Consider the following 23,630-nt stretch of genomic DNA (forward strand, 5'->3'; position numbering starts at 1 on the left):
TATCTTTGTTCCTTTTCATATAAGGAACCTTTTCTCCCCAGGCTACTTTAGAGTTTTCTATTCATTACTAGTTTCCCGCAATTTGATTCTGATGTGCCTTTATGTGGCTTTCTTTGCTTATTCTGCTGGGGTTGAACTTCTTGAGCCCCTGGGTTTATTATAGTCTGCATCAAATTTGGAAAATTTTCAGCTATTGATGTATCTTCAGATATTTTCGCTATATACACTCCCTGTGACTCACAATTACACGTTAGACTGAAAATACTTCTCTTATTGTCTCAAAGGACATTTTTTTCTCCCAGTCCCTCTTTCTATGCCTCATTTTTAATAGTTCCTATTGCTACATTGAGTTCCATACTCTTTTTTCTGCAATGTTTAATCCACTGTTAACCCCATTCACTGAGTTTTTATTTAAGATACTGCCTCTTGATATTCCATTGGTTCTTTCTCCATATATATTTCCATCTCTCACCTCATAAGCTCACGTGCTCCCTTACGTCTTTGAGCATATAAAGCATATTTATAACTGTTTTAAGACCCTATGTATTTACTCCATCATGTTTGTCATTTCTGGGTATTTCCTTTGATTGACTCTTTTCCTCATTATGGGTCACATTTTCATATGTCTACACATTTTTATTGCTTTTCAGACATAGTAAATTTTATACTCTTTAGTGTTGGATTTTGTTGTATTCCTTTAAAGATTCTTCTCGACTATATTTTTTTTTATTTATGCTTAAAACAATTACAGAGACTACTCCAAAGTTCAAAAACAGAGCATTGACTTGAAGGCAGATATGGTTTCTAACCCTTCCTCAGTCACTACCTTGGACAAGTCTCCTCTAAAAAAGTTATTGGGTGGGGGTGGGGGGAATCTTTGTAGTCCATTTCAAATCTATTTCTGGCGATAGTACCTAAATCTTGGCAAGCTCAGTCCTTTAAAAGTAGCCAGAGATAGCACTTACCTGCAAAGAATTTGTAAAGACAGTAACCTCACCCTAACCTTCAGAACCTGGCAGAGAGGACATATTTGCCTGGAGCCCATGTAGAGCACACATCTTAAATCTTACCCTTTTTCATTCAGTAGTTTCTCCATTTCTGTAATGTAACACTCATCACAAATGGCAAGGTACTCCATCACCAGCTTTGCATCCTTCTTATACGCCTTACCAATCGCTCCCTTATTGGGTTCAAACTGAACAACGTTGACTGTTTTGTATGAAGTAGTCAAGGAATCCAAAATTGTATTTCAGAAAATGATACTGAGAACCACGAAATCATTCAAAATAAGTAAACACCATCAGTAGAGTTTTTTTCAAAGTTACAGGAATATATTATCCAAACAGCAATAGAAGCTGATACATAACTTCTGATAATAATTTATACATTTCTAAAACGTCCCAACACCAGCCCTAAGATCAGCTCACTTCACTGTCTGGTAAAGGAAGGAAATTCCTACTGTGCTGATTAACATAACAAGTAAGCTCAATTATTATTTTATCTACCATAAAATGGCACCCATCTTTTGTTAGAAAATGTATTCACCAGGTACTCTTTATGCAAAGAGTATGTCAGTAGGTGCAGGTGTGGAGAAATGATGCATTTTGGAAATGGCTGAAATGCCCTGAAAGATATTTAGAGCATTTTTCTGAAAATACTTCTTTTAAAAACCAAACACTGAGTGGGCACATGTCAGATTTTAAGTAGAGAGAATAGGAATGTAGCAGTAATGGGTGAAATAATAGGTTTAAGTATTGCCCCAATATCAAACACCTCCGTTTATCCACAGGAACAAGGTACAGAGCTGGACTTGTCTACTTGCGAGATGTTCGCGCGTCAGTCCTGAGTTGAGAAGTAACTAGAAAGGATATGGGCTCTCTCAGCGGCTTCTCCGCTACAAGTGGGACTTTGGTGGCTCGCGCATGACAAGAGAGGTCATAACAGGACCGATCAGCACATCCGACTATCTCAATCCAGCCCTAAGAAGACAGAATAGATAAAAATATTTATTCCTTACTTTAGGTTCATTCACAAACCCATGCAGATTCTAACTAACTCTTTCACATACTCAAGGATGACTCAATTATAGAATCTCCCCTCCTAACTTATAAATGTTTGAAATGAGGATTCTCTTACACACCAGGCGGCTAACAACCCTATCAAACATAAATCACACATGTACACAAAGTAAATCTGTTATTTTCTGGACAGATTTATTTTGCCATGCTGTGAATGTGGGCTAAACTAACAAATTCTAGGGTTTAATTGTGGTTATAAAATGTGAACCTAGAAAAAAAACAGGTTTGTTTCAAATTTGTGAGCAGGATTCAAAATAAATCTGGCAGAAACTCCTCCGCTCTTGGGATGAAGTGCCTATAGCTCTCACCACTCGGCATCAGCTGGCTGCTTCCCACCCACCAGAAGAACATTCAGTTAAGAGCAGGTAATGTTTAGGTCACAGAGTAAAGCTTAATAACAGCATGGGTGCCAGGTTCCATTTCTTGTTAAAACCTAAGATACTTTTCAAAAGCACAATCTAAATTGTTTTCAAAGACGCTTAAGAACTTGTTATTTGAATAAGAACAAAAGAGGTAAAAGGCTTATTTTAGTTAAGTATCTAGTTAGTCCTCATGAATATTTATTTTTTGCCTTTGATTTGAAGAGTTTGGGAAAAGTCAACCATCATGAGCTTCCTAAGTGCATGTTACCACATGGGGTGCTTGTAATAAAGAGAGCAAATATAAAACTCATATAAGCTCAGAAACCGCAACACAAAACAACAAAATAGGAATTAAAGAACAAAACCTGAAAACATGTAACATGATATTCACTAATACGTCAACTTAAATGTACATGCTTAACTGTATAAACTTGGTGGTTATCATTTACCAAAGATGCGAATTAACCTACTTATGTACTAAGAGGTAAAATTACAAAATCATGCCTGACAAAGGTAAGCAACTTTGGGGCAGTGGTTGCCTCTGAGAAGGAAGAAGAGAAGATGGAGCAGAAGCAGTATCAGTAACTATTTTTTATTTTAAGAACATAAATATGAAGAGCACAGAAAGAAAGTATTAAAGTTTTCAGAGGCGTTCTCCCCTTTTCTGGATCCTGTTACCTTGGAGCTTCTGGTTTTATTTGTCCTGTCTTCCAATGATCTTACACAAAACACTGTAGCCTGATCTCAATCCTAGGCCAACATCGTTTTCTTAATTTATTTTTTCTTTAATTTTTTAAAATTTAGGAATAATTTACATATATTATATTAGTTTCAGTTATACAATGTAATGATTTACTATTTGTATATATTGCAAAATGATCACAATTTTGCAATCTATATATATAAAAGCCTAAGCAACCATTCAACCATTCGACCATTAGCGATGACACTCACTGACTACCAGGGGGCAAACACTCAACGCACAGGCATGGAAACATGGAACAGACTGATGAATCTCAGAGGCAAGGGGGAAGTGGGGAGGGCGGGAAGAGATTAACCAAAGATCTTATATGCATACTAGAGGCCTGGTGCAGATTCGTGCACCGGGCCTCTAGTATATACAATAAGTCTAATTAACATCCATCACCATTAATAGTTACAGAATTTTTTTCTTGTGACGAGAACATTTAAGATCTACTCTCTTAAATTTCAACGATGCACTACAGTATTATTAACTGTAGTCACCATGCTGTACCTTACATCCCCAGGCCTTATTAGGCCCACATTTTCTGATCCCCAATCCTTAAAGGCGCGGCCACAGCTCAGGTGGCACTCAGAAGAGGATGAGGAAGAATGTAGAAGGGTTTACTAAAGTAATGTAGCACAACCGTTAAGAGTGTGGGGCGGAGTCAAACAGCCTGGTTCCTGTCCCAGTTCCACCACTCACTAGCTATAGAGGGGAGCAAACTACTTAACTTCTCAGCACTTCAGTTCCCTCAGATTATTGTGAGGATTGCATAGATAACAGGTGAAGCCCTTAGAATGACATACAGCTCTTAACAATTATAAATGTTGAATGAATAAACAAACACTAAGTAAGATTAAATCCAGGCTAGATTCAGGATCTGAATAGAGGCAGCAAGAATCTGTGTCTGGTTTAACTTGAACTTAGAGTCAAAGCAAACTAAGAAAGGGAACTGGTATGGGACAAAGAGAAAAGAAGTAAACTTTCCCCACACAAAACAGAAAATATTTCCTTGGTTTGATTTGAAAAGAAAAAGAAGTTCCAGAAAATCTAAAACATGTAAAGAAAGGAATGATCACCTGTAATCCCAAAACTAATTGCTGCTGTTCTTTGGGCATACATATGTCAAACAAGCTTTCAAAGAAAATAAAGTAACAAGAAAAACCTAACAGGTTACAGAAAGTCTCTCTTAACTCCAGAAAGAAAAAAGAATATATTAAAAACAACATCAATAACAGCCACTAATAATATATGTGTATCATCACACATGTACACATTTATATGTTTGTAATGCATATAACAACATCTGGATCAGGGCTGACAAACCCAGGCCTATGGGGCTGAGAATGGCTTCTACAATTTTAAAGGGTTGTTAAAAAAAAACACACACACACAAAAAAAACACCCACCACGACCACCAAAGAAGACTGGCAACAGAGATCCTCAAAGCCAGAAAGATTTACTACAGAAAATGTGTAATTTAGAGAAGAAACATGAAATGCTTTGGGGGAGAGGCAATTAGAACTTTCACTTTCTGACATAAAGCACACAAAAGGCGATTTTGAATCCATGCTTCTAAGATAACAGTGTGAAAATCACATACTAAAAACCATCCCACGCTACTTACATAGGACGTTTTGGATTCAGCGTCCCAACAGTCACAGGCATAATGGGCCATCTCGTTCTCCATGTGCTGTCGGAAGCGGAGTTTATCTGGAGATACTCCAACCTTCGTGAGGTAGAGGTAGATGCGGCCAATGAAATAGCCTAATACTGAGTTGTTAATCACCCCCTAAAATAAATGAATAAACAAGTAAGTAACTATGGAAGCAAGCATAGAGGATGGAAAAAAACACGTTAGCACTTTGGAATGCCATTTTCCATTGAGTTGTTCATGATCTACTGAAAAATATTTGAAAATACAAGGTAAGCTAATTTATCTAGTTTTCAGAATAATCTCAAAACCCAGTAGGTGGCTATTTTTAAAGGGGTTAATGTCAAGTTAACAAAATGATAATAATGGGGTTATTCACAATCTTTCTACAATCCTCACTGAGTCAGCAAAAATTCAGCCTAATACCTATACCTTCTAGATCTACAATGCTAAAAATGACATTCACAATAATGACATATATATTCCTTCTGAATTAACAAAAGTAATAGGACATGTTGAGGGGATTTTAATGTATTCTTAGCCACTGAAATCTGTGAGCCCCATACAGCATATGTAATCTCACCATTTTAGTACTGGAAGGATCTTAGAAGTCATCTGGCCCCATCTCCTACCCACTGAAGGACTCTTCTCAGCAAAGTGGCCAACGGGTTATCACCCAGCTTCTACTTGAATATTTTCAGAGGCAGGAACCTTATTGTTCCCTGGGGTAATTCACTCCACTATCGGGAAGCCATTACTGTTAGAAAAGTTCTCACTCATGAATTTCTCTAAGCAAATAATTAGAGAAATTCTATTATATGTAAGACTCTCCCAATTGCGATGGGTAATTGAGAAGAGTTTAAAATCCAGAGGGCTTGCTCTCTGTGGGTGAAAATGCCTCCCCAAAAGTAGCACATATTGCTAGAAGTCGGACTGATAAGGCACAGTTCAATCCAGGATCTCTTTTCCAAGGGGTCTCCTAAACATTCTTTTTCATGTTAGCCCAGTCGTCCACAAATGGTCATGTTCAGGTAATTTGCTCCCACTGTAATAACAGTGTATAGTCAGACTGTATAAAAACAATAAAGTGACTGCTAAGATAAAACGCTTTGTCATCCAGTACACAGAATTTGCTAAGTGCTACAAACCCTGAGTAGATGTAATGCAAATTAAGTCACCTATGGAATCTTACCTGCTCAACAGCATCCCCAAGGCGCATTTTCCGAGCAGACTGTCCGCTAACTTGGGCTTTTGCCGAATACAAATAAAGGTGGAGGTCTGCCACGTTCTGGAACTTGGGATGGTTTTTCTCACTGGGGTCTACAAAGTGCTCGATTTCTGCCATTGTGAACTCTCTGAAAGAAAAATATAAGGGACAAAAGTTGCATGCTTAACTATAAAAAAACAACAAACAAGGCCCTTATTTTCAACTTCATTCTACAATGATATGCCCTCACACTTCAGGAATCTCATCACTAAACAGAAAATTATTTCCTAAGGGAATGGCAAAAGAAAAAGTTGGATTAGGTTTGTCTAGGGCAGTGGTTCTCAACCTTCCTAATGCCACGACCCTTTAATACAGTTCCTCATGTTGTGGTGACCCCCAATTTCATTGTTACAAATTGAACATAATTAAAGCATAGTGATTAATCACAAAAACAATATATAATTATATATGTGTTTTCCGATGGTCTTAGGCGACCCCTGTGAAAGGGTGGTTCGACCCCCAAAGGGGTCGCAACCCACGGGTTGAGAAGCACTGGTCTAGGTGGTTGTTAATTTTAATCACATTCATGAAAACTTTACTACTCACTTAGTATTTTAAATAAATAAACACAATCAAACTTCTCTCAGATATTAATTCCTTCCGTCTAGTGACAAAGATTCTTTACTTCACCCAGCTTTAGTCAGGCTCTGGAACCTTCTCCTAGGCCAGTGATGGCGAAGCTTTTGAGCTCGGCGTGTCAGCATTTTGAAAAACCCTAACTTAACTTTGGTGCCATGTCACATATAGAAATTTTTTGATCTTTGCAACCATAGTAAAAACAAAGACTTCTTTAAAATATTTATTTTATATATTTAAATGCCATTTAACAAAGAAAAATCAACCAAAAAAATGAGTTCGAGTGTCACCTCTGACACGCGTGTCATAGGTTCGCCATCACTGTCCTAGGCCCATCTGTGTAGTTCCTTGTAAAATCCAGTTTTAGCAAGAATCTGAGATAGTTTAATCAGAATCATTAAACTAAGATAGTTTAATCAGAACCATTCCCGCTTGCTATCTGATCACCTCCTCCTCCACCACCCCCCAGGCGACGTCTGATGCCCTGGCCTGTCTTCAGCAAGAGTCCTGTCAGGGCAGTTCAGCCAGAATCCCCTTACCCCTGCTGTTCCCTCTTAGTAATCCCCATCCCCTGACCGCCACCCTGCTCCTCGGCTATAAACCCCCACTTGCCCATGCTGTACAGTGCTACCCCCTTATCCTTGGTTTCGCTTTCTAAGGTTTCAGTTACCCTCAGTCAAGTGTGGTCTAAAATTATTAAATGGAAAATTCCAGAAATAAATAACATCAGTTTTAAATTGCGTGCCACTCTGAGTACTGAGATGCAATCTCACACGTCCCACTCTATCCTGCCCAGGATCTGAAGCACCCAGCTGTCCAACGTAGCCACACTGTATATGCTACTGCCCGAGTCACTTAGTAGCCTCTTGGTTATCAAATCGACTGTCATGGTATTGCAGTGCTTGTGTTCAAGTCACCCTGACGGTAGCCTAATGTCACATAACAATGTCTCTGTCACTCACCTCACCCCATCCCGTCACACAGGCATTCTGTCATCTCTCATCATCACAAGAAGGGTGAGGACAGTACAATAAGGTATTTTCAGTGAGAAACCACATTCACATAACTTTTATTACAGTACTAGAGGCCCAGTTTACGAATTCGTGCACATTGAAAGGAAATTAGAATAAATATTTTAATATCGCTATTCGCCCTTCTCTATAATAGAAGTGTCAACCAAATTCACAATAGACAATGACAGATGGAAACACGTGTGCGATTGGTGCCAGCGAGAGCTTTATATATATAGATAAACTTGCTTAATTAGACCTGCTTTCAATAGCTAAACTTTTTCCAGCCCAGTGAAGCACCCCAACTTCTCTTTCAGGTAACTGTCAGCAACACAGCAGTAAATATCAACATGAAGCAGATTATTATTGTAGATCATGCAGGGAGAACAAAGGGGAAAATATTTAACTGCAGCAGTGTTTGACTATATTCTGCACAGTAAGAAAACCTGAAGTCATTTTCAAGTTCCACCATTTCTTACTTCTTTTCAGTTGGGTCAAGTTTCTAAACTTTCTAAATCTCCGTTTTCCAGCTAATGAGAAGAAAATAGGATTCCACCGAGTCTCCTATCTACCTACTCCAGGACTTGTGTGAGGATCAAACGAGATGAGGCATGGGAAAACGCTTCCCAGACATTTGGTTAAAGTGTAAAATGTTTGCACCCGGCTATAAAGCAAGCCGTGTTCCTGGGCTGAAGAAACTCTAAGGAGGCTAGTCGCTAGGGAGAGGAAGCTGGGTATTGCAACATGACGTCATTACCTGGCACCCACAGCCACTGTTTCTGGGTAGGGCTGGGCTGTGGGCCATATTTTGCACCATGGGGTCTCGGCAGCATTGGCTGCGATTTGGTGGGCTATTGCACCGGGGTGATGGTGGGGCCTGTGCCCCACTCGGGAGAAGCCAAGTGTTGCTTTGTTGGCGCCAGGTCCGAGGTGCCGTTTCTTTGTAAATGGCCAGTGTGTGTGTCAGGGCAGCTCCTGCATTGAGCGTCTACCCCCTGGTGGTCAGTGCGCATCATAGAGACCGGTCGCACGGTCAGATATTTAGCATATTAGCCTTTTATATATATAGATATAGATATTGTTATAATTGTTCTATATGAGCTGTTGTTAATCTCTTACTCTAATTAATAAATTAAACTTACCATAGGTAAGTATGTACATAGTGTATATACGGTTCAGTGCTATCTGGTTTCAGACATCCACCGGGGTCTGGGGACTATCTCCTATGGATAATATTGGGAGACTGCTGTCCTCAGAATTGAGCCCTGTTCTATACTGTGGTCTCTTTTTCCCAATTGCAAGAGTCCGGAATAAAATCTTGTTTTTACCACTTTAAGTACTACCTATTTCTGTTTTTTCTTTGACACTAGATGCAACCACAAGTACTTTTAATGAAAAACAATTTTTAAAGAACAAATCAATAGTTTTAAAAATTAGGAAAATTTAAGCAAAATCAGACACAAAGAGAAGTGTAATATGGAATGGACTTCCAAATAAAATAGTTTTCCTTAAAGCATTAGCAAGTCTGATATTTACAAGCTCCCAATATTTACTTTTCAAATAATGGGAAATTAATAGTGAATTTAAATTGTTCTTTAGCTTTTAGAGTAGTTTGATTTCTTCTTTTTTATTGCTCTGAATAAGTAAGTGACTGATAATGGCACCATACAGCTGGTTTCTTTGGAGTAACAGCTTCTTAAATAGTGTTATTCAAGGCAGATGATGTAAGGCTTGAGTTGAACAAGCTAACATCAAGCTAATTGCTTCATGATGAAATAAATATGCACATAGTAATGGTTTCCCAGAGAGATTCCTCTGAACGTCAATTTAGTAGCTACTGGAGGGAAAAGTGTTTTAAGATAATTTTATGAGTAAAATCAAATCTTTCTTCTTTAAAACACACATTTGTGCACTTTCATGATTATCTCAGATGTTTTAGAAGTAATGAAAAATTGCTTAAATGGGTCTAAAAATACATGAAATGCACTGTAAAAGAACTTTAATTTTTAAATTTAATGGTATCTCTTATTTAGTCATGCAGCACCTATGTCTAGATTGTCTTTCAACAACTATGAAATATCATCTGTGTGCACAGAAACTAAGAGAGAGAAGCACAGTGTCTGACCTCACAAAGCTTAGAACTGGGCTGAGAAACAGAACATCTAAAATGCAGGGAAGATCAAAATAAGGGCCTTGCCCAGATTCCCAAAACAATCTGCTGCCAAAGTCTCTGCCTCTGTTCTGTCAAATATCCCACTCACAGACGGGAGACAGAAATCAACATAACGCCGATGTTACCAGCTGCCTCCTGTCTTTGGGTTCAGAGAATGTACCTGGGGCCATGGAAACTAAAATACATACAGGTCCACACTGGAGTCACTGTTATTTTGTGCAGGCTCTTTCCTCCATGAAGTCTCCCCTTTCTAGATGATAAGGCTAAGGCAGTGGTCAGCAAACTCATTAGTCAACAGAGACAAATATCAACAGTACTTCTTCAAAACAGACTCGCCCAGGCCGAAAACCGACGTCTGTGCACGGGCCACGAAGTTTCAATCACACTGTATGTGTGCGCCCGCACGTGGCATTTTGTGAAAGAGCCACACTCAAGGGACCAAAGAGCCGCATGTGGCTCGAGAGCCACAGTTTGCAGACCACTGGGCTAAGGGATTACAGGCCTGAAGGTAAGTTTGGTCAGAACACAGGCGCATTTCCTCAGAGGGAGTCAGGGGGACTAATGAGATTGGGCAGATGGCTGGGGTGCTTTGATGTAGAGTCTGTGGCTGGGATATGCTGTGACTAAATCTGTAATTATAGCAAGGAAGAAAAGAAGAGCGGAAATGGGTGGGGCAGTGGGACCGCAGAAAATGTTTCGGAACCTAAGAAAGTTGGGTTTACCTACATAGCCTATTTTTTATACGGAATTTACTGCCCTAAGAGATGACATCAGTGAGAAAATACATCAAAATCACAAAAAGCTTAAGTCATAAACAGATAAGTCATACTAAGTTTCCAAAAGAAAATGTAACTAAATAGTGCCTGCTCACCTTCCCACACATTCCTGGACACATCTGACAAAGGGAGGTCATTAGAATAGAGCCCAGTGGACGTCTACACAAGAGCACATAGTAGTAAACTTGCTGCCTGGCCTCTCTGTCAGATAGGCGTCCCCCCCAAATATCTGGAAGAACACCAATTGGCTACTGAAATACTCCTAACCCCTCAATGCTGTCCTGGAGTGATCTTCCTGTCATAACCATCACCCATCCCTACCTCACCCTACTCTCATTTGCATCACCACTGCCAGAAAATGCCTTGGGTTAGATAAACAACATCTTGCCATCCTCAAACCACGTGATGTCCCGGCTGGTGTGGCTCAGTAGTTGAGCATTGACCCCATGAACCAGGTCACGGTTCGATTCCTGGTCAGGTTACATGCCTGGGTTTCTGGCTCAATCCCCAGTAGGGGGTGTGCAGGAGGCAGGCGATCAATGATTCTCTCTCATCACTGATGTTTCTATGCCTTTCTCCCTCTCCCTTCCTCTCTCTGAAATCAATTAAAAAAAAATTTTTTTAATTTGTTTAAAAAATCACAAACACATGATGAACAAGGGGAAAAGGTCATTTTGGAGCAGGAAAGACACTTAAGACTTAAGTTCTTCACCCTCCCTGCCTTTCCCTTCAAGTTCACTTTAGTTACTCACAGCTGCCAGTCATCCCAGAGGTTACATCTGGAGATACAAATGTAAGACAAGCTTCTTTGTAGCATAAAAATAATTACATAATCATGAAAGAACAAAGCAGAATAGCCAGTTTTCATGTCCAATTCAATGCCAAGGTCACTTACTAATTTTACCAGAAGAACAATGTGGGCAGTACCTGACTCTGATCAGTCCCGACCGAGGGGAGATCTCATTTCTAAAAGAATTTCCAATCTGGGCAGCAGCAAATGGCAACTTTCCTTGGTTGAATTCCAAAAGTCGTTTGAAATTCAGGAAAATCCCCTGTGCAGTTTCTGGTCTCAAGTACCTGTAAATGTAAATCAATCAGTCGGTTATAAAGAAATTAAGTTTTCCAACAAATCTGAAATTCTAGATGCAAATCCTAAAAGTCCTAAGTATACTATTTGCACACAAAGCTGTATGAGCCCTAAAACAAAGTTTTAGAAATAAATCTTTTCCTCGGTAGCAAACATTACCAAGCAAGTATGAGAGAATGTATTAGGTAACTGGTATGGCAATACTACTGCTAGAAATGCCATTTTATGTAACTACTCCAGTGAATCAAATACCACCTCTCTCATAGTGTCCCTAAAACATCTGCTATTCTTCCTGACTAATCATTTACATGGAGGCAGATGACCATTTCAGATCCTCCTGAAAATCAGACCCATGCCTCAGTATACCCACATATTAAAGCGTAACCGTGGGACGAAAAACAAGCCCATGTGGGCTACCCTTTAACACTAGAGCTCACTCATCACAGCATCACATTGAGCCAGGAAGCTTTCGAGGTTTCTCATGTCATGTTCTTCTTTGTGGTACTTTACATTTTCAGCCAGAGGCTTCTCATATTTCTCCATATGCTAGAGATAGAGCCAAGCAAATATACCAGTAGAGCCCCGTCCCTCTTTTGAATTTCACAGAGAATATTCTGTGCGAAACAACTAAGAAAGCATTCTCACAGCCTGCTTCACAATACATATTTTATGGAAACAACTTTACAATGAAGACAAAAACAATAAAATTCTACCCTCATCTCACTCTAACACACTCAACTCTTTTGATTTTTGTCCTCCTTTCCACATTTCACCCAAACAGCAGTACAGCTATAGTTTATGTGCATGTTTTTAAGTAGGATGTAAAAAATTATGCATTCTTTCATTTATTTTATACTTCTCCAGTTTCTAAATAACTGAAAATGTCTCATATTCAACAGCTGCAGAGTATTCTATCAAAATGTTCTACTTTGTGTCATTTATTTCACCATCCTCAAATTATAGGATGAGTAGGTTAGTTCTACTTTTAATTTATACACCCTTGACAAGTATCACTTCCTTTCCTTTTGAATTACTTTCTTAGATAAATTCCTAGGAGTGGGACGACAGGACAGAGGATATGGCCCATTTTATGACTCTGTGTATGTATTGCCAAAATGAAAGGCTTACCTCTGGCCTCTTTCCACAAATATCCCAACTCAACCCTGTGTCTTATTAAAGTAATTCTAGTAACATTCTGTCTCAATTAATTTTTATTACTCTTTAGTTTCTACTCCAGAAAACATGATCTATTTAGCTTCATCTTGCAAAACCTACCCTTCTCTTGCCCTTTAAAATGACACCATGAAATAAATAAATAAATAAATAAATAACAAAACAAAACAAAAAAATAATAAAATAAGACCATAAGGAAAATATCTGGAGCTATGAAATGGAAATGGACAAGGAATCTGGAAATACAGAGTCTATCTCTGGGTCATACTATAAATGGTCCAGATTGTGAAAATCACGTCTTTCAAATCAAATCTAAACCTATGCTGTCCAATGTAGTAGGCCACTAGTCATATCTATTTACATTTACATTAATTAAAATTGAATAAATCTTAAAATTTCTTTCCTCAGAAGCACTAGCTCAATTAAGTGCCCATCAGTCCCACATGACCACCATACTGGACAGCACAGATTACAAACATTCCCATCACTGCAGGCAGGTCTGCTGGACAGTGCTGATCTGGACTGAATGGTTTCTCATCTCCTTCAGCAATAAGTTCAATGACTTCCAAAATCGTTCAACTGTCTTTCCTGTACTATGCAGCTATAACTAAAGGTATGATGATCATACCTTTTATGTTTATTTTCTAGGCCAAAAAAATCAACAGATATACTAAAGAATTATAAGAAATCAAATTTGTCTGTCATAATTTTTCCTTAATATATTTAGCTGCACTTTTTATATATCACTTTTCATCATTTTTCCCTTGTGGCTAATACTGATATTTACCTTTTATGACAAGCAATGTTAATAACTTTGATAAATAAACAATAAATGATACGTACCCAGGCATGTTTCCTCCAGGCCCAATGTAGGTCTTGAACATTAAGTTAAAAGCTACTGGAGGGGAGAGATCATTTCCAGTAATGGGGGATTTTACATTATAGTTCACAAAAAGATCCCCAAGCTCTTGCTGTCCATAGTTATCAAGCTAAAAAACATGCAAAAAAGAATTAGTATATAAGACTGAGGAAAAACCAAGGCATAAGATAAAGTATTATATATTAAACTCCATCCACCGTTAAACTCATCCAAAATAACCTCCAGATATCCACATAAAACCATAACCAGTTTACACAGATTTCATTTACCAACAGGAAAATGAAGTATCTTTCTGGGAATGATCTAAAACTCAACATTCACCAGTGAGGTTCATTTTTTTGGGTCAACAAAAATGGACAGAGAGGGGAAATAAGAGAATTAAATCTGGTTGCTGAATCCACGTAAAAGGAATAGAGCTCTTCCTACCAGCAAAGGTAAGTCAGTGCCTTTAAAGAAACTGTCATGCTTTGCAAAGCTGAAAAGGAGTCACAGGCACTAACATGGGCTCACGCAAAGGATGGGCCTTCAGCTGGGCATCCACAGGGCCATGTCTAAGGACTAGGCCATTTCCCGCGGATCCCCAACTTCTCACTGAAAATTGCACTGGCAGCTGTATATATATCTGACATGACAAATCAGAAAACAGACTGCTCCCCTAGAACATGGATCTGGGAAGAAACAGGAAGTCAGTGCTCAAACTATAAAATACGACTTAACAAACCAACTAATTACTTCCTGCTTCTGTTAAGTTACTTGGAAATAAATGAAACTGTTATGATCAAAGACATGCACACAAAACCTTAGTAACTCTAGCATTCAGATTAGGAAACAGTAATTTAGGGGTAATTAGATATGCTTTTCATATCTTTTTCCTAATAATAATAATAATAATAATAATAAAATTCATGCCTTTGAGGGGGAAAAAGGAAATAAGAAATAAAAGTGTAGCTATAACAATGTCAAAATACAAGAACTAACAATGAGCTTCAATCAAGGAATAAGATATACTTCATGAGGACCTAAAATAAATGGCCAGATTAAGATTTTCAATTTAAATGAGGAAGGAGAAAATTTCTCAGCTAATGTTGGAAAGCTAGATAGCACAGAGAAAAATTAGCTCATTAAAAAACAGTTAGGGCAACAGTGGGAAAATACCCAGTAAACTCGCATGAGAAAAAAAGGAAAGGGTTATGTTCTCAAGTGATCTGTGACCCACACAAAGGATAAGAACTACTTCTGATATGGATGGTATTCCCCCACTTGGGAAAAGTCAGAATAGACTTTTTTTTATCCAAGGAGAGAGAAAAAATTTTATGCCTATTTAAACAAACTTGCTGGTTTCGGCTAAAATAAAGGGTTAGCCACAAAAGGTAGAGAGAAGAAAATAAAAACGTAATTGGAGATGCTATGAGAGCAGAGGTAAATTTGGCTTGTTTACCACCTCGGCCAGGGTCAGCACCATGTGGAATTCAACAGTCATCAAATGCCGGAAGAAAGACAGCACCTACCTGAGGTGCTGTGATAGTCTCTCTCAAGAACTCACCTGAGCCAAGACACTTTCCATCTCTGATTTCTTCTCAGCAGAACATTTCTTATCAGACATCAACTTCTGTAAATGAGCTATAAGACATGTTGATAAACGTCAATTTTCAATCAATGGGGAAAGGGGACAGTGTATTTTTTTTTCTTTTTGGGGGGACAGTGTACTTTTGAGTTTCAATGCTGGACAGGTAAAAAGAATGAATCCAATGATAATGTACTTGCTATGAATCCCTTGGTTGATTTAACAGGGAGTCATGATACTGTCTTGACCCTTTTGCTGACTTAGAGAATTTCTAATTATCTGTATACATATTTTTAAAATAAGGGATTTTATCCTTATTTTATCCTTGTACTTTAGCCTTTGTATATTATGCACCCCCCTCCCAAATTTTAATAGAAAAAAATGAGGGGAAAGGTTTCATCTAAACCCTTTGTTTTGATCAATCCTACTTGAGATGAAGAACCATACCTTTTAATAGATGGTCAGCACGAAAACACTCTCCATTTTTTACATCTTTCACCATGAAGTCAGCAAATTTGTCTACATGGCCAGAAGTCCTAAAGTAACAAATGTCAAGCCCATTTGTCATTTTCATACAAATTAACACATAGCTTTTACCTGCAAGACAATCCCCCTTCTATATGTTTATCCATAGTTTGTATCTGTGAATCTGAAAGATGGAAGCTCCCACATCTATAGTGATGCATCCATGGTAGATGATAATGTATGCCAGAGAAAATTCTTTCTTCCGGCAGGAAAAAAGACATCACCTAGATTACACTTGTTCACAAGTTGTCAGAACGTCTGTGCTACTTTGCAGAACCAATTAACCCACACCTATCCTATTATTAGTAGTAATACAAGCAAAGGCCAAACCATGGCAAACGTGGCTAGCCAAGAACTCTTATCTCATCCTAATAAAATAGTATGCAAATTGTCCCCTCCACCTGGAGTTCGTCTGGGAGTTCAACCAGGGGGCAGGGCCATCTGGGGGAAGGCAGGGAGTACCCGGCCAGCAGCAGGCAGCCACTAGGGACCCTACCAATGCACAAATTTCGTGCACTGGGCCTCTAGTTATAGATAATGAACCTTGGTTCTCTGCCCCTGAAAACTGCATGGACAGGTATTATCTCTACACAGTTCCCTTAGTGGAGCAAGTAGCTCAACCTATTAAAGTATAGGTTCTCCTGATCTTTTAGATCCATCATCTTGTCTTAATTGGCTGAAATTATTAAGAGAAAGCAGGAGTCAGAAGTGGGGAGGAGGGGTGTCAATGGGGGAAAAAAGGGGACATCTGTAATCTTTCAACAATAAAGATAAATTTAAAAAAATAAAAAGAGAAAGCCTAAGGGATGCAAACGGCAAAATTAAATGAAGTGATATACAAAATGGTAAGAATTCCTCTTTCAGTTTTATATTCAAAACATCCTGCTCTGCTTTCAAAAATATTGGTAGGAATAATCTAAATTTCTGCATTGAAACTTCAATACAAATAGTAGTATTTGATTAAAAATGTATATACACCTTTGCCCAGAATTTCTAAGGATTTATACTAAGGAAATAATCAGGGATATACACAAAAATTCATCTATCGGCATGTTTAATGCAGTAAAAAATTAGAAACTACTTAATTGCCTACAATGTGGACTAGCTAAATAAAACATGGCACACCCATAAAACAGCATACTATGCTGTTATTAAAAATGCTTTAGAAAACTAATGACAGAAGTCAATGTTCACCTATGTTACATAAAAACAGCAGTGTGCTACCAACACGAATACACTATATAGAGACTTAAGAGAAAAAAGACAGGAAGGATAACTGCAATGATCTTAACATGACTATCTGTGAATAGCAGGTGAATATTTTCTGGGTTTTTTCCCTAGATTTTGATAATGAACATGGATAGCTTTTTATAAGTAGAAAAAGTTCTTAAATAGGCATATTAAAGAATTTCAGCCCTTAAACTATCAATCTTACTTTAAAACTGGCTCAGGGGTGAGCATGGTGCAGTCAATTTCTAGGATCTGTTCCTCTTGGATAAAGTGCTGCCTCCAGGTCTGAATAATGTTGTTCTTCAAAGCACAGCCAACTGGCCCAAAGTCATACAGGCCACTCACACCTATAAAAAGTGAACAAGGGAAACATGGTCACTCTGAACAAGGGAAGGCAAGGAGACAGGGGACACCGAGACCTGTCAGACTTCACATACGCCCTAGAAATGTGTTCAAGTCCACTTCGAATTCCTCAGTACCAAGATCCTTCCCTCCACTAGCGGACAGAGGTAAAATTAAAAAGCTCCTACTCATTTACTATTTTCAAATTAAGAATTTCAAGTAGAATTAGCAAAAACACTAAAAGCAAAAGAAATTCGTCCACATTCAAGAGCAAAATGAAAAAAAATTCTAGTTTTCTGCCACAGAAATTAGACAATAAATTCTTGTTTCAACTGATAATAATAATTTTAGCACCCAATTCTCTAATTTATTCTTGGGAATTTGAGCCACTATATAAACCTCATGAAGTTAAACATTTAGAGATCTGTTTAGCCAAACGTAAAACGAGTCTTCAAGAATAAGCAGGGCAGAGGGAAATAAAAACAGGTTTTACATCAAATGGTTGACGCTAAACAAACAAAAGCAAAATATCTATCCTTTGCTTCAGGTGACCTCATACAAGTAGGTGTCAACTGGCAAGCCAGTTTTTATTTAAGAACAATATTAAAGCCACGAACAGCACACCTGTTCTTTCTATCACTAGTCCCCTACCTCCATAAATAGCAAAAGCTTGATCGTAGAAAAACCTCCTCTTCAGAGTATCTTCCATTTTTGCTCTGTCTACAATGTCATCTTTGGGCTGTAATGCCAGCTCCTATAGGGATTTTTAATAGAAAACGTGATTAGAGAGAGGGATGCGTAGTAATATGAATTTACACAGGTGAATTTAGTTTACTCTTCAGCAAAATTCAATATAAAATTTATCAGACAAGATTTTGATACCCTTAAAAAATAAGAAACCCTTTGAGTTACAGAAAAGATACCTTTACTTAATTATTTAGGAAAATATGTGATCATTTCCAAGATTGCAAGACTAAGCTTACGTAGGTGCAAATAGTGATAAATAATATCTAAATTTGTAGTGGATCACAGTAGCAAAATAGTGACTTCAAACTCCACACTACTTCTGTTTGGTGATGGGAGATTTATCATTAGAAAGATTTGGGAGCAGGTATCAGATGGAGAGACCCTTTCCTTAAAAGAAAAAACAGAAATGTCAACACAAAACCATTCTTCCCAGGCATGGGAGATCCCGTAAGGAAGAGAAGCACTATGCCTTCCAGGGAAAGTCATTGGGCATGTTGAGTCTAGGACCGTGGTCGGCAAACTGTGGCTCGAGAGCCACATGTGGCTCTTTGGCCCCTTGAGTGTGGCTCTTCCTAAGCCTTAGGAGTACCCTAATTAAGTTAATAACAATGTACCTACCTATATAGTTTAAGTTTAAAAAATTTGGTTCTCAAAAGAAATTTCAATCGTTGTACTGTTGATATTTGGCTCTGTTGACTAATGAATTTGCCGAACATTGGTAGGATATGGGCCAAGGGGTAGGTCAAGGGTCAGAGGGCTTCAAATAGAAGGTGAGATTTTGAGTTGCACCCTGAAAGGATGAGGCGGGGTAGAGGAGGAGGGGAAGGCATCCAGGTAAATAGAGATAAAGCAAATGGGACTTGCTATGAAACTTTTCTAGGTCTTTCCTACCCACAGAGATTAATAAAGATGAACAATCCTATACCTACTTACGTTCCTGTTTTAGAGTCTCGTGGCTCACCTTTGCTTCCAGAACCCTCTTCCGGGCTTTGAGCTCAGCTACCGCTTTGTCTACATCGACTTGGGGTGCTTTATCTTCTTTCAGTTTTCGCACAAGATCTCCCTAGCCAACAGAGAAAATTTACATTCAGGATTGGTTTCAGAAGTCAAGAAAAGTTAGGAATGTGTTATTGAGCATGCCTTTTAAAAGTATCTGTAAAAGAACAAGGCCATTCAAATGTCTAGTATATGAGAGGTCATTGAGAATAACTGAAAGTCTTTGCCCTCAGCATTTATAACCCAGCAGAATATACAAACGGGATTTACAGTGGTTATTACTATTGGTTTTTTTTGGGGGGGGGGGGGAATACAGGTGGAGAGGGAGGACAGAAAAGCATTGACAAAAGGAAGGAAAGAGTAAGATTAGTAGAGAGAACACAGAAGAACCAAAAAATAGACCACTCTCTCCTTGGATCTCTCTCCTCTCTACTTACAAAAAATGACTGTCTTCGTCCCTTGCAGGATAGTAATGGAATTCCAAAGTATCTGGTGTAAAAGGGGGCGCTGGGTCTCAAAGGTCAGAGCCGTTGAACTAGCTCCATCCTGACCTCTCTAGCCACCTTCTCACATTATCTCAGCTTCTTCATTACACATACAATATCTGAAGTCACCCTATCATGCAGTGGCTTACTTACGTACATGCATTTTATCTGTCCCTGTCTCAAGAGAGGAATTTTAGCACGTCAATTCTGGCACTCAAATATTTGTTGACTGATATCACAACCTAAACCTAGCACAGTGCCAAGCACTTAAAATTCAGTAAATATCATTAATTTACTCTTTATTCAGTGTCCTTTTTCCTTCCTCTACTTGTAAATGCTGTCTCGTAAATGCTCACTAACAGTGCTTTTGGATGGGGATAAGGACGTGTGAGAACCTTTGTTCTGAAAAGAGGCTGGGAAGTAGTAATTCTCATCGAATGTCTTGAATTTGGTAAAGTATCTCCCACTCTGTGTCAAGTACTGCCGCTCCCACATATCCCACCTTTTCCTTTTGGAGCTTCGTGGTTGGAGAGAGGGCAAAGGGAAAGGACCACCACAAGTGAAGGTAAAGGCAGCAAGTATTTAAAATTAACTTCCTTAAATCACTTTTAAAATCATGATTTATAATGATCCAATCCTGAAAACAAAAGAATTGGAGGTGATCTAAACATGAATGAAAGTACTTAAGGATTCCTAATTTCTAATTATTTTTCTTCTCGTCTTCACAACCCAACTCTGTGTGTGTGTATGTGTGTTGAATGAAATTGATGTGAAACGTCATGTACATTAACCTTAAGAAACATCAAGTAGAAGCTTAGTTCCTGGGTAAATTCTTACCTAAAGACATATATTTGAAATAACAGCCTGTGATTATAAAGCAAAGTAGTTATTAGATGAGAAATCATACCACAGGATCAATATGTCATGATGCATATTCAGCTGGCCAAGAAAACAACAACAAAAACCTCACCTTTGTAAGGCGTTTGGTTTTACACAGGCGGGTTCTTGTTAAGATTAATGAGTTCGTCTCAGATTTCCAAATGTTCTCCAGCTATTGACAACAATGTCATAAACTTTTCATGTGCCCGCTGCGGCTCAAGCAAGAGCTTTTAATGGGCACTCTTGGTTCAGAAAACCAAAAGGCCGAGGGCTCTTCATCCTAAGTCTTCTTACTACTGCTAAGATCTGGATTTTAGCTGTCCTCCCAATTACCATAAAAGAAAAATATGAAACACTGAAATACAAGTAATGTTATTCACACATCTATTCTGATCCCAAACAAAACACTCCAGGACAGAGTTTTCATAATACATGGTTTAAAAAAAAAATGTATTAGCCCTGACCGGTTTGGCTCAGTGGATAGAGCGTCAGCCTGCGGACTGAAAGGTCCCGGGTTCGATTCCGGTCAAGGGCATGTACCTGGGTTGCGGGCACATCCCTAGCAGGGAGTGTGCAGGAGGCAGCTGATTGATGTTTCTCTCTCATCAATGTTTCTAACTCTCTATCCCTCTCCCTTCCTCTCTGTAAAAAATCAATAAAATATATTTTTAAAAAAATGTATTAGATATTTTTTCAAAGTTAAACCTACTAAATATAAAAGATGAGCTATGGCTTGTCATTTTTGTATTAAAATATCCTTTCTTTTATTAAATGAAAGCAAAATTCAGATGGCAGTTTGGTGATTGTATTAGTTTTCTTAATGTCCTTATTTGGCAAAATAAAAACTAGGCCACCCTATGCTAATTCTTAATTTAAAAAAAATATTCAATTGCCCTAGGGCACCCTTCATTAAAAAAACAAATGCATTTTTCTTGGTGTTCTGAAACCCTCTTACGAGTTCCATAACTAATTCTCCAATAAGCAACTAAGAATATGCCACAGGAAAATGCATTCGGTCAAACAAACCTAACCTCCAAAAAGCAACAGCATCCGCATAGCCGAGCAGATTTGCAAGTTTATATGAAACATGTAATTATATGAAACACATCCCACTAACAAGACTAGCTGTTAAGCACCTTAAAATCCCCAAGGATGTCTCCAATTGCACAAACTTCACAATGTAAAATATAGAGATGTGATGTGTGCCTCATTTCATCATAAGCAAAAAAAAAGGGGGGGGGAGGGGTAGTGAGTAGATGATCTTTAAATCCCCTTCCAACTGACACGACACTGGAATCAGTGTGATTCAAAGTTTCAGGTAGTTAACTCATATGTGTGGTCCTGGAAAACTAGATAAAGAATCTAACCTAACTTACACAAACTAACTTACATATCAAAAAATACCTTAAACAAAAGAATTAACCAAGCCAACATAAACAATATGCAATAGTATAGTAATGGCATGGGAACCCATCAAAGTGTTCAAACTGCTTCCACAGTCTCACTGCAGACAGACAATTTGCACTGCAGTTCCAGGCTAACGTGGCAGAGGGAGGGGTTTGGGAACGTGTGTTTTTTTTTAAATTTAGATGCATTCTCCCTTCTAAAGTGAAGGATATAAAACAAAAATTGAGAGTTACTGGAACGACAAAGGAACCACACCTAATATGATCTGGGGAGAGTGGGTGTAGGGAGATGGAAAATAACCATTCTGATACCAATAATGAAGGAGAAAAAAATTAAGCCTATAGTGAAACTGCAACATAAAACACTACTGAATGAGTCAGGCTCACACTAGCAAGAAGTAGAGATTGTCAAGTGGCAGGATTTGCTGAATTTGTAGCAGATCTGCCCCCAATGAATTATTTCAGAGCGAGGGTGCCACCCTCCACAGCTAAGGCAAGTGATTGCATCAGGCGCCGCTCGTGCAGGACAAGCCTGTCTGTTGTTTACTACAAGGTCATCGATCCCAAGCTTTGGGCTCTACCTGACTGGATGTGCGAATGCATCTGAAATAACCTCTTCCTTGTCTTCTCTAAGGTCTAACGTCCATGCGCTGCCGAGGAAACGCAGGCCTGTTCAGATCGCCAAGTCCTCCAGCGCACGAAACCCCCCTCCCTCTGGCAAAATCAAGTTTCAAATGTTCCATTCGGAGGGCTGGCTTCACCCAGTCACTCAACAACATTTAGTTCCCCAGCTTCACGGTCCGCAAGGGCTCGCTCATTCCAAATGGCCCTTTCGGGACCCAGAAAAGAGGACAGGAAAGTGAAGGACGAAGAACTCACATCGTTATTAGAAAGGGGCCCGTTCAACACCTCCCCACACCCACGTTTCAACTGTTGGTTTTTTTAAATAATTATTTTATTTTCTCAGCCTGCCAGCAATGAATGCAGGAGATGTCAAGGGGGAGACACTATCCGAAGCATGCTGGAGATTAAAAAACAGAGTCCGGCCGTAGGAAGACAGGACCGGCAGCTCTAGCCGACCAGGCAGCTCGCCACCCGGGTGCACGAAGGACACAGGCGAGACTGGAAAACTGAAGCTGAGGGTCCTGAGCTGGGACAGGAGGGGAGCCCAGGGTCACGGATCCAGCCCCGCCGGAGAGAGAGGAGGCGCGGGCAGTGACAGGGACTGGGGAAGGGGGCCAGATCGCGGGCGGAGGGACGCAGAATGTCCGCGGGGACCAAGAGGAGGGAAGGACGGAGGTCCTCCGGAGGGAAGGTGGCCGACGCACGCGGAGACCTGGTCCAAAGCGGGGGAGGCGAAGGAGGTGCCAGGAAACCCAGGGCTTCCAGAGACGGGTCACCGGCGAGGGGCACGGATGCCCGGGGAGGAGAGAGCCGGGAGGGAAGGGGAGAGGGCGCGGGGGGCTGCGGCGAAGGCGCGGAATGCCGGTACCTGCTGGCGCACGGCTAGCCGGAGAGGTGCCAGCACCTCCTCATCCCCGGCGCCGTCCATGCTGCTCCGGGGAGGCCGGCCGCGGGGAACGAGGGTCGGGCCGGGTGCCGCGCGTGCCCGAGTGGACGGCGGGGCTGTGTCCGGGGTCGGGGCCGGGAGCCGGGTCGGCAACTGCAGTCGCCA

The 23,630-nt window shown here is 39.6% G+C and overlaps 1 protein-coding gene across 3 annotated transcripts in view; it reads right to left on the reverse strand.

Moving 5' to 3' along the window:
* The window catches only part of GARS (glycyl-tRNA synthetase), a 34,366-nt gene extending 10,748 nt beyond the window's left edge, over positions 1-23,618 (reverse strand). For 2 of the 3 annotated variants that reach the window (XR_002829268.1, XM_006088739.2), the window contains exons 1-12: positions 23,448-23,618; positions 19,151-19,252; positions 18,094-18,196; positions 17,306-17,447; positions 15,793-15,881; positions 15,325-15,401; positions 13,745-13,890; positions 11,569-11,718; positions 6,032-6,194; positions 4,813-4,977; positions 1,872-1,979; positions 1,071-1,216 (exon numbers count right to left, since the gene is read on the reverse strand). Coding sequence is in view for 2 of the 3 variants with exons in the window: in XM_006088739.2 (XP_006088801.1) it covers positions 1,071-1,216; positions 1,872-1,979; positions 4,813-4,977; positions 6,032-6,194; positions 11,569-11,718; positions 13,745-13,890; positions 15,325-15,401; positions 15,793-15,881; positions 17,306-17,447; positions 18,094-18,196; positions 19,151-19,252; positions 23,448-23,507 (1,451 nt within the window). In the remaining variant the exon portion in view is untranslated. Of the gene's footprint in view, positions 1-1,070; positions 1,217-1,871; positions 1,980-4,812; positions 4,978-6,031; positions 6,195-11,568; positions 11,719-13,744; positions 13,891-15,324; positions 15,402-15,792; positions 15,882-17,305; positions 17,448-18,093; positions 18,197-19,122; positions 19,253-23,447 lie in introns of those variants that run through there. The other variant, XM_023753822.1, reaches the window with a different exon arrangement.
* Positions 23,619-23,630: the final 12 nt, after the last annotated feature.

Source organism: Myotis lucifugus, unplaced genomic scaffold, assembly GCF_000147115.1.
Source record: "Myotis lucifugus unplaced genomic scaffold, Myoluc2.0 scaffold_52, whole genome shotgun sequence".
NCBI lineage: Eukaryota > Metazoa > Chordata > Mammalia > Chiroptera > Vespertilionidae > Myotis > Myotis lucifugus.